We start from the raw sequence: 11,548 nt of genomic DNA on the forward strand, positions 1-11,548 counted from the left end.
CAGGGAAGCCCAAGACTGATTTTTAGAATAAAAAGAATGAAGAACATCTCCATCATGTGTCTTTGTTCCCAATAATCCCTTTCAGATAGATCTGTGAAGTAATACAGAGCATGGTATCGACATACCTTTCATTTCAAAGGCCGAAAAATATAGGGCTTATTAAGTAGTGAGATCATTTCTATTAGGCTTTATATTAGTATCAGTTAATGAGTTAATCAAACGAGTATCAATTGATTTAATCTCGCCCAAATGAATGGGTCTCTGTTGGTTGATCAATGCGATAGAGAAACTCTGCAGGTAAGAAGTATCCAAGATATTCCACTATATCTGGGGTGGTGTCATAATGGTAGTGTCCACCTTCTCCATGATGACTAAAACAATGAGTGTGCTCCAACCGCAAATCAAACCCCTAGGACAACAGAGAAGCTATCTGTTAGTATTCCAATTATTTTGCATAGAACTTGTTTAAGGGGATGGGAGACCTTTTAAATTTATGTTACAATAATTTTTATTTTTATTTTTTGGTAGGTAATGCAGTCACATGATTCAAAATTCAGAGGGTGCAAAAGCATACATTCAGTAAAATGTATCTTTCCATCTCCTGCCCTCACTTCCTTTCCTAGAAGGCAACCAAAGTAAGCAGCTTCTTCTATATCCTTCCAAAAGGATTATTTTTAATTTATTACTTGTATGGTAGTACTCTGCACCTACTGTGCTGTATGTTGCTCTTCTTCATTTAACAGTATAGCTTTCAGATCTTTGTATATCAGAACATAAAAGAGCTTCCTAATTCTTTTATATCTATGGTATTCTATTGTATGCGCATTCCACTTTCCAACTGACATTAGATTATTTCCAGTTCTTCTGCTATTACAGCAATGCTGTCATGAATAACCCTGTTAACTAGTCATTTTATGCACATAAGCTATATTTAATGATAAATTCCTAGACATGTAATCACTGGATCAAAAGATATAGTCAGGGGCTTCCCTGGTGGCGCAGTGGTTGAGAGTCTGCCTGCCGATGCAGGGGACACGGGTTCGTGACCCGGTCCGGGAAGATCCCACATGCCGCGGAGCGGCTGGGCCCGTGAGCCATGGCCACTGAGCCTGTGCGTCCGGAGCCTGTGCTCTGCAATGGGAGAGGCCACAACAGTGAGAGGCCCGCGTACCGCAAAAAAAAAAAAAAAAAAAAGATATAGCCAGTATTTTGGTAGATATTTGCTTTAAATTAGTCTATATTATTTTTCTAGGGTACAATATTAGAATGTAATGGACAGTATATAGAACAGCAAATAAGATGATAGGAGACCTGAATCCTGTTCTGATTCTGCTATTTAATAATGTGACTTTGGGTGTTATTTAAAATGCCTGTGCCTTCAGTTCTCCAAAGGTAAAATCTGCTCTGCCAAATCATAGGTGGTCAGATACTTGCTCCCTTACCTTTCAAGACAGTTCTAGAGACTACACTAGTTCTTAAATAAGAACACAAAAAGTGCCTAATTCTAAAAGAATATTCTAAAAATCAAGCATTATTGCAATGTAAAAGACAGACATAGACTTACTGGGTCTCTGGAGATAAAAACTGGCAGACAAACCAAAGGAGCCTTCATCTCATAAAAACGTAACCATTTATTCACGTCTTCATCAGAGTTCAATGGGCAGGAAGAAAATTCTGCTGGCTACAATAAAAGGACATTAAACAAGTAAACATCGAATATTATTGAGCTAAAAATTTATATATAATTTCATTGTTAAAACCTTTAAGCCTTCTTATACATTCTATTGCTATTTTTGGCACCAAGAGAAGTTATATACCCTAGTTTTCAAAAGGACCACTAATCAATGTGCACACACTAAAAGATATGAATGAATAAATAAAGGAGTCTCTCAGTTTTCCTATGAGTATATCCTCATCCCAGTCTTAAATGTCATTATTGATACTGGTAAATGAAAAAAAAGGAAGGCATTGAAAGTGGGATAGAAACATCAAACAGAATAAAATACTTAGGAATAAACTTAAGGAGGCAAAAGACTTGTACACTGAAAAGTACAAAGCATTGCTGAAATGAATTTTAAAAGACTCCAGTAAGTGGAAAGACATCTTGTGTTCACGGATTGGACAACTTAATATTGTTAACGTGTCAATACTATCAAAAGCAATCTAAAGATTCACTGCATTCCCTGTCAAAATCCCAGTGATGTTTTTGCAGAAGTAGAAAAATCTACCCTAAAATTCATATGGAATCTCAAGGGACCCCAAACAGCCAAAACAATCTTGAAAAAGAAGAAGGAAGTTGGAGGTCTCACACTTACTGATATCAGGCTTGCTACAAAGCTATAGTAATCGAAATAGTGTGATACTAGCATAATGACAGGCATACAGATCAATGGAATAGAATAGAGATCCCAGAAGTAAACCCTTGCATATATGGTCAAATGGTTTCTGACAAGGATGCCATGACCATTCAGTGGAGAAAGGGCTGTCTTTTTAACAAATAGTGCTGGGAAAACTGGATATCCACATGTAAAAAAATAAAGTTAGACCCTTACTTTATATCATATACAAAAATTAACTAAAAATGGATCAGACACCTAAATATAAGAGCTAAAACTGCAAAGACTCTTAGAAGAAAATAGGAGGGAAATTTCATGACATTAAATTTGACTTTTTGGATGACATCCAAAGTACAGGTAATAAAAGGAAAAATAAACAGGTGGACTACGTCAAACTTTAAAAGCTTCTGCACAGCAAAGGAAACAGTCAACACAATGAAAAAGGCAGCCTATGGAATGAGAGAAAATATTTGCAAACCATATATCTGATAAGGGGTTCATATCCAAAATATATAAGGAATTCAATAGCAAAAAAAAAAGCCCTATTAAAAAATGATCAAAGGACTGAATTAGACATTTTTCCAAAGAAGACATACAAATGGCCAACAGGTATATGAAAAAGCACTCAACGTCACTATTCATCAGGTAAATGCAAATCAAAGCCATGAGATATCACTCACTCTAGTGCAGATGGCTGTTCTCAAAAAGACAAGAGATGAAAAGTGTTGGTGAGGATGTGGAGAAAAGAGAACACTTGTACACCGCTAGCGGGAATGTAAACCGGCATGACCATTATGGAGCTTCCTCAAAAAATTAAAAATAAAACCACCATGTGATCCAGCAATTCTACTGCTGGGTATATATCCAAAGGAAATGAAATCACTACCTCGAAGAGATATCTGCACTCCTATGTTCACTGTGGCATTATTCACGTTAGCCAAGATTGGGAAACAACCTTAAGTGTCCATCAACAGATGAATGGATAAAGAAATTGTTATCTGTATCTTTTTGGTTGTGATATTTATATGAAATATTATTCAGGCTTAAAAGAAGGAGGAAATCCTGCCGTTTGTAACAATATAGATGAACTTGGAGGACATTATACAACACTAAGTGAAATAAGCCAGTCACAGTCAAATATTGCATGGTATCACTTATATGTGGAATCTAAAGAAGTCCAATTTAGAGAAACAGTATAATGGTGGTTGCCAGAGGATGAGGGGGTGGGGGAAATGGGGAAATGTTGATCAAAGGGTAAAAACTTCCAGTTATAAGGTGAGTAAGTTCTAGAGAGCTAATGCACATCATGGTAACTATAGTTAATAATAGAGTATTGTTCACTTGAATTTTAAGAAATTCTATAATCCTTTGGTATTTACAAATAGATTTATCTATAATTTTGTTGTAAATTGGAAAAGTAAGTAGTTTCACAAATGTTGTGTCTTTCTATGCAGAATCAGCTGGCTTGCCATTTAAAATCATCAGGATAAAAAACATCAAAACAATACATTTTCTAATGGCTTCGTTGTTAAAACAAAAAGGACATTAAGTTATAACACTTTTACACTTCATTCATTTATTCGTTCACTCACCTACCAAAAATTACTTTAAAAATCCTAGATGACCTGGTCTGTCTTCATATAGTATTCCGTCATTAATGTCTTATAAACTTATTATAGTTAGCCCATAAGATGATAATTTTCATGAGTTGTTTCCCTAAAACCACAACCATCGTAATAGCAAAGTCTATATTAGGGATTCTAGCAATGAAAATAATCAGTTTCTAAGGCTTATACTCACATCTATCTCAATCTTTAATACAAACAAATTGAGAAGAAAGTTCTAATATATTAATATGAAAAAAGGACTCCAGCTGGACATTATCATACAAGTTGCTTTACAGTATTGTTTGTCATTTAAATTTTTTTTTTTTTTTGCGGTATGCGGGCCTCTCACTGTTGTGGCCTCTCCCTGTTGTGGCCTTGCCCGTTGCGGAGCACAGGCTCTGGACGCGCGGGCTCAGCGGCCATGGCTCACAGGCCCAGCCATTCCGCGGCATGTGGGATCTTCCCAGACCGGGGCACGAACCCGTGTCCCCTGCATCAGCAGGCGGAGTCTCAACCACTGCGCCACCAGGAAAGCCCTGTCATTTAAATTTGAAAGTAATATGATCACAGTAAAAGGATTTGTTCAGGGTGTCTTTAAAAGTTAAATTCTCAGGTCTTCCCTAGTGGTCCAGTGGGTAAGACTCCGTGCTCCCAATGCAGGAGGCCCAAGTTCAATCTCTGGTCAGGGAACTAGATCCTGTATGCATGTTGCAACTAAGAGTTCGCATGCTGGAACTAAGAAGTCCACTAAGAAGCCGACATACCGCAACTAAAGATCCTACACGATGCAACGAAGATCCCACGTGCCACAACTAAGACCCAATGCAACCAAAAATAAATATTTTTTAAAAAGGTTAAATTCTCAATGTATATTAAAAAAATCCTACAATCTTCAGCACGCGCGTGCACGCGCGCGCACACACACACACACACACACACACACACACACACGCCTTTACCATAATATGAGTCTTCACTTTTCCCTTCTGAATCACGAAAGTACCTCCCATTCCTACAGGCTTATCTCCATAATGTTTTTCAAGAGTCTGTCTCATACAAGTCACAAAGTTAAGTTTTCCAGTTCTTCTTTTGGCTTTCACCTCAATGACCTAGAGAGGACATAAATATACATACCATTGTTCTAAGCTGCAAAATATTATGTAAATAACTACCCAAGTGAAACATTATATAATTCAGTGCCATCAAGCAAATATTCACTTGTTTGCTTCGAGCACCCAGATATGAGCAGAAGTGTCTCAATCCTCTAAGTCTTAGTAATATATATAGTATTATATATATATATATACATATATATGTATATATATATATATATATATGAATTATGTATCATTTACTCTAATAATGTATTTGTGCTTTCTTGGACTGAGAGAGTTATAGCTAAATTTTATAAATTTATAGCCAAATTCTATACTGAACTCGAGAGTCTTATATGTCAAGGTGGTAAAAGACTGAGAATTCTTTGGTTTAAAGGGATTAACTTCTGATAACTGGAGGGAGGAGAAATGATTATGTTTTCTCATTTCCTTTAAAAATCTGGACTTCTGTTACCTCCACTTTATTAGGTATTTTTGCTTCACTATCTCATTTCCCAAAGTGGCTGAAGTAGTTATCTCTACAAGACCTGGGAGTTCTCACAACAGCTAAAACTGAAATCATCTTTAAAAAAAAAAAAAACAGCTTTATTGGGGATATAATTCACATACCATACAATCCACCTATTTAAAGTATACAATTCAATGGGTTTCAGTATATGTATAGAGTTGTGCGACCATCATTACAATTTTGGAACATGAAATCATCCTTTTTTTTTTGTACTAACAGGAAGTAAATATGAAGTGAGGCATTAATTCTCCTCACCTCTTCTATAATTTTTTGCTCCCATCATTTCTGTCTATCTCAATCAATGTCTGATCAGTCAGAAATGAGTAAGTTACGTATATACTAACTATATAGGTAGACATTATCTACTTCAGCTGCATGGTTCATCTATTTGACTAACTCACTCCCCACAGGAACATCCTATTTTAGTTCCTTGGAAAAAAGCCTATTGCTTACTAAGTATTTTTTTTTTCTTTTTTAAATTTTTGTTTGCATGTGTCTTTGTTGCTGCGTGTGGGCTTCCTCTAGTTGAGGAGAGTGGAGGCTACTCTTGGTTGCGGTGCTAGGCCTTCTCATTGCGATCACTTCCTTGTTGCAGAGCGTGGGCTATAGGTGCGCTGGCTTCAGTAGTTGTGGTGCATGGGCTTAGTTGTTCCGTGGCATGTGGGATCTTCCCAGACCAGGGCTTGAACCCGTGTCCTCTGCATTGGCAGGTGGGTTCTTAACCACTGTGCCACCAGGTAAGCCCAAAGTATTATTCTTAACCTTAGTTTTAAATGAGACTTTCACTCTGCCTGTAGTACTTTCTAAATCTTTCATAACTGGGTTATTTAAAGAGGTTTGGGACTTAGGTAGCTTTGGATTTTCTTAAGAAAACTACAGTAGTAGCAATAGCATTCAGATTTTTAGCTATCTGAGAACTCTTGGAGAATAGTGCATTTTTAGAACAAAATCACCTTTCCAGGTTGGCCTTCACTGGCAAAAAGATTAGCCAGTAATGCAAACCCAAAATCAAGATATTTCTCACTGTATTTCTCAAGTAGGCACCCTCCATCTGCAGAGTTAACATGAGCAAAGTAACTTCCATTCACAGGAGATTTGTGTTCACTTTCTGTTTGAACAACTGGCATAAACTGAAAAGAAAAGTAAATAAGGTAATTAGTCAAGCCTAGTATCTCTATGCAAAGAGAAGATCTTGAATAATGTAACAAAATATCTTGTCCTAGACTTTAAGACATTTTATTTCAAGATCTAATAATAAAACATGAAAAATAAAATATTTAATGTTAGATTCAAAATGTTAAAGACTTAAAAATATCAAAAAAACTGAAAAAAAAATTTTAGAAAATGTTTACAGTATTATCGTGTTTCTATAACATTGTGACGGGGCTTCCCTGGTGGCGCAGTGGTTGAGAGTCCGCCTGCCGATGCAGGGGACATGGGTTCGTGCCCCGGTCTGGGAAGATCCCACATGCCGTGGAGCGGCTAGGCCCGTGAGCCATGGCCGCTGAGCCTGTACTCCGCAACGGGAGAGGCCACAGCAGTGAGAGGCCCGCGTACAGCGCAAAAAAAAAAAAAAAAAAAAGATCGTGACATTTGCATCAAAATTTCTCATTTTATTACTTACTTACTTACTTACCTACTTACATACTTACTTAGTTCCCTGACCAGGGATCGAACCCAGGCCCTTGGCAGTGAAAGTGCCACGCTGCGTCCTAACCACTGGACCGCCAGAGACGTCCTTAAAATTTCTCACTTAAATTTTAAACTTTTTCTGTCTTGAACACTAGGCAAATTATATTGTTTCTATAAAAGGACTTGTATGATTATTGACTAACAGTCACAGCTGTAAGAGGCTGTGAGAGAATGGGCAGACTAGGCAGGTTATTCTTCTGTTCGTGAGATGTGAAGAAACAGTAATGTTTTTATGTTGGAAATGTGTTAACATACATAGTGATAGATATTACCTTTTGTAAGTAATAATCATACTACTGGGGTAGGTCCCCGCAATTTGGTCTGAAAGAGGGAGTTGATTAGATCATTAAATATTTCATTCATCTTCTGATTGAAAGCTGCCCTTATACCAGCAAAGATCATAGAGAAGTTAGGAATACTCTGATATGTAAGGACTGAAATCTTGCACAGTCCAGAGTCCTCAGCAAATCACAGTAGGACCTTCGATGGACTCCTCGAGTACTGAGTGTGTGCCATAAGAAAATCTAAATTAGAGATGAGTGCTCCATTTCACTTGGACTAATTGGAGCATGTGCTACATTCCAAATCTGTATCAAACAGTAACAAATCTGTAGAGAGGTATGACATCAACCACTTAAATTCATTCAGAAGACAAGATTTCTGATAGGGCAGTAAAAGGAAAAAGGCAAACTAAGTGTCAAATCAATAAAATAAAATAATTATATATATGCTGACCTCAGAATTGAATCCAAGAGTCTGAAATGGGCCTGCTCCTGCTCCAAGAACAAAAGCCCCAGGAAGCTGGATTTCTTTTGCGATTTTATTTAGATCATAAACCTATACAAGAGGAAACGCATATTATTTAAATCTTACTTATATAAATTCCCAGGTTTACTTTTTATTACTACATCCATTAACATTTCCTTGTCACATTGGTCAATGGACCTTCTAATAATAAAAATAGGAATCAACCCAATTTTCATAATCTTCATGTGAATGTGAAAAGTAAAAGACACTTACTTTTTTTTTATTTATAAGAGGCAATAAGTAAGGCACACCTCCTACTTCTGCAATTCTAGTTTTCCCACAGATACCTAAAAAGAATAAATAAAACAAGCCATCTTAAAAATAGGCAAACATCTAAATTTAAGTATAAAATGCCAGAAGACACTAATTTATTGAGTATATAACTTTTCAGTTCATAGTTTTACAAATAGCAGGGGTTGGAAAATGTAAGTAGCTAGGATCCCTGTCCTATTCTAACTTCCTGTGTTTCTAATACTGTCATAACCAAGCATGACTTGATATAGTTAGTAGCATAAAGGCAATCGCAAGTTGATGATACACAACACTGTAAAGCAACTATACTCCAGTAAAAATTAATAATATAAAAAAGAGAAAGTTGATGATAGGGCAAGGGCTAGAACTGGAGCCAATGTTTGGATTGGATGAGGTTTCTAGAATTAGTCTATAATGACTTATTCCTTTAAAAATCTTTCTTTTGGGGGAGGGAGGGTTTTAGCTAAAATTATATTTTAATTTAAAATATTTTGGTAAAATAGTACTTCTTTTAAAAATCCATATTGAGAAGCCCTCTTGTTAGAGTTGTTTGTTCCAAGGTTGTTTATAAAAGTGACAAGTAATTTTAGGTAACTTCAGATGCTAGGAACTTTCTACTTCCATTTTTAATTAAACGTCACAGGTACAGCTAGACACTGTTTGGGAAAAGGCACATTTTTTTGTTGTTAATGTAGAGTGGAAAATCATTACCTTTTATCTGAGAAAAAGTAGTCTTATAAATTTCATACTAACATCATTCCATAATAAATGTAGATATAATTGCTCAATTCAGCTTTGCAGAGGACACACGTACAGAATTCTGAGATTCCATTTATAATTAGGGATTCTAGAAATGTTTTCCATGGGATCGGCAGAAATTACTCACTTATAAGACTCATAAATGATAGTAACATTAAAGTTTACAGAAGCCATTAGAAGGACTATTTTAGTAGTCCAGGGAAAAGACAAGTAATGAGCTAAAAACAGATGAGGAAATTAAGAAAAAGAACAAAGAAAGGAGAATAGGCAACTACGGTGAAGGAATGAATTGGAATTATTGACCTATAGCTAAGAAAAAGAGAAAGCTAGGTGAGATACACAGATTTTAAAGTTGTTGTATCCAAGCAGAATTAAAACCACAGGAGTAGATGGAAAAGCCAGAGAGACTGGACAGAATAAGAGGATGAGGAAAGAATTCTGGAAAGATCAAAATTTAAGAGCCTGCCAGAAAAAGAAAGGAGCCAGTAAAAATGAGGAAGAAAGAACATCATGGAGGAAGGAAAGGCACCAAGGAAGAAGAGGCAAAGAACCAAGGAGAGAGGAGAACCAAGAGGAGAAATAATATCAGGCAGCAGTGGCCAATCAGTATGAAGTGTGTAGAGAGACTGTAAGCAGATAGGGTAGGAGTCCCTGGAGAAAAAGAACCAGGAAATGGTTTTCTTGACATAAGAGAACTCATTTTAGCCTAAGCCATTTTGTGATCTAAGCCTGGCCACAGTGCTTGCCCTTGAACAGGTCTCAGCAATTAATGATATTAAGGGAACAAAGGAATGCAGGAACAGAAAAAAGGCAGTGAAACAATAGTGCAGTGATAAAGCCCGGAGTCCTACTTCCTCCTCAAGGGATACAGATAATAAATCTTGGAGTTCTGCAGGAACTAAGCCCCCCACCCAGGTGGAGGATGGAATGATGATGTTGACCCTCCAGACTTCAGTCAACTAGAGCTTGGGCTCTGTAGACCTTTGCCCCAATTCTATGCTGAACTCTCCTCTGCTCAAGCCCCATCATGAATATGCATGTACTCTTAGCTTAAAACTTCCCAGTTTTGCCGTTGGGCAGACACTGCTTTGGGAAAGATCCCCCAGTGTTCTCCTTACTTGCTGCAAGTGACAATAAGTCCTTCCTTCTCTAGTGCTTTGGTTGTGTCTATTGGCTCAACACCCACCAAGAGGTGAACCTGGTTTTTGGGTAAATAATACTAGTAAACACACCAAGATCACTAGTGATAAGACCAGTTCATGTAGAAAGTACCTAAATATGTTTATGAAAGATCATACATGTAACATGCATACATATCTGGCTTCCTTAGTATGTAATTTAAAGACTCAAAAATTATTGACAAGAACCTAGAAAACTCTTTTTCAAACCAACCCTCTGGGTGACAAAATTAAGAGTAACTATTTTTCCTTGTACTCTTCTGTTTTCTGGGTTTTATTTTAATTATTTAATCAATTATTTAGTTGGGGGTAAAATATATTACCCTTATAATCGGAAGAAACAGAGCTATAAAAAAGTATTATGATAGGGACTTCCCTGGCAGTCCAGTGGTTAAGACTTCGCCTTCCAATGCAGGGGGTGTGGGTTCAATCCCTGGTGGGGGAGCTAAGAGCCCACATGCCTCGGGGCCAAAAAAACAAAACAGAAAACAGAAAAAAAAGTATTATGATAAATGCTTTTAAGGTGTGAAGAGAAATTGCCATCTGGTACATAAAACTTCTAGAATTTACAGGTCTACTTAAAATCAAAGACTGTTTGAACTAGAAAGACCCAAAAAGAACATTTAACCCAAATCCCACTCCCCCACACCCCCATTTTAATGTATCTGAAGCCCAGATAACATTAATTGGCTTACCCAGGGTAATGAAACCTTAAGTGGCAGAGAAAGAACTAGAGTCCAGGATTTCTACGTAAAACTGCTTTTTAATAAAGATGTCAGTTACATAATAAAAGAGTGAGTAAGTGTGACTGTTTCCTCTCCAAATTCCTCATCACAGTAGGGTATAATGAGAGAATGTTGGACTTTGGAAGCAGACAGATCTGGATTTGAATCCTGATTATGATTCACACTGAGGTTACTTAGCCTCTCTTCAGCTTCAGTTTTCTCATCTATAAACTGGGGCTAGTACTTACCTTGCAGTGTTATTATAAAAATTAATACATCAAATATAGATATCCATCATACCGTCTGACAAATTATATTTACTTAATATTGAAACTGAATGGTACAGATGAACCGGTTTGCAGGGAAGAAATAGAGACACAGATGTAGAGCACAAATGTATGGACACCAAGGAGGGGAAAGTGGGGGGGGGCAGGGGGAGCGGTGGGGGCAGTGATGGTGGTGGTGGTGTGATGAATTGGGAGATTGGGATTGACATATATACACTAATATGTATAAAATAGATAACTAATAAGAACCTGCTGTATAAAAAAATAAATAAAATTCAAAAA

The 11,548-nt window shown here is 36.9% G+C and overlaps 1 protein-coding gene across 3 annotated transcripts in view; it reads right to left on the reverse strand.

Annotated features, from left to right (window-relative positions):
* Window positions 1–235: 235 nt before the first annotated feature.
* Window positions 236–11,548, reverse strand: part of BKGD (beta-keto-L-gulonate decarboxylase) — a 21,004-nt gene continuing 9,691 nt past the window's right edge. Inside the window, exons 3-8 of one of the 3 annotated variants that reach the window (XM_007449649.1) lie at window positions 8,279–8,352; window positions 7,994–8,095; window positions 6,520–6,696; window positions 4,903–5,052; window positions 1,565–1,681; window positions 236–409 (exon numbers count right to left, since the gene is read on the reverse strand). In XM_007449649.1, the coding sequence (XP_007449711.1) occupies window positions 236–409; window positions 1,565–1,681; window positions 4,903–5,052; window positions 6,520–6,696; window positions 7,994–8,095; window positions 8,279–8,352 (794 nt within the window). The remainder of the gene's footprint in view (window positions 410–1,564; window positions 1,682–4,902; window positions 5,053–6,519; window positions 6,697–7,993; window positions 8,096–8,278; window positions 8,353–11,548) is intronic. The other 2 variants (XM_007449651.1, XM_007449650.1) reach the window with 2 other exon arrangements.

Source organism: Lipotes vexillifer, unplaced genomic scaffold (genome assembly GCF_000442215.2).
Source record: "Lipotes vexillifer unplaced genomic scaffold, Lipotes_vexillifer_v1.1 scaffold536, whole genome shotgun sequence".
NCBI classification, from domain to species: domain Eukaryota; kingdom Metazoa; phylum Chordata; class Mammalia; order Artiodactyla; family Lipotidae; genus Lipotes; species Lipotes vexillifer.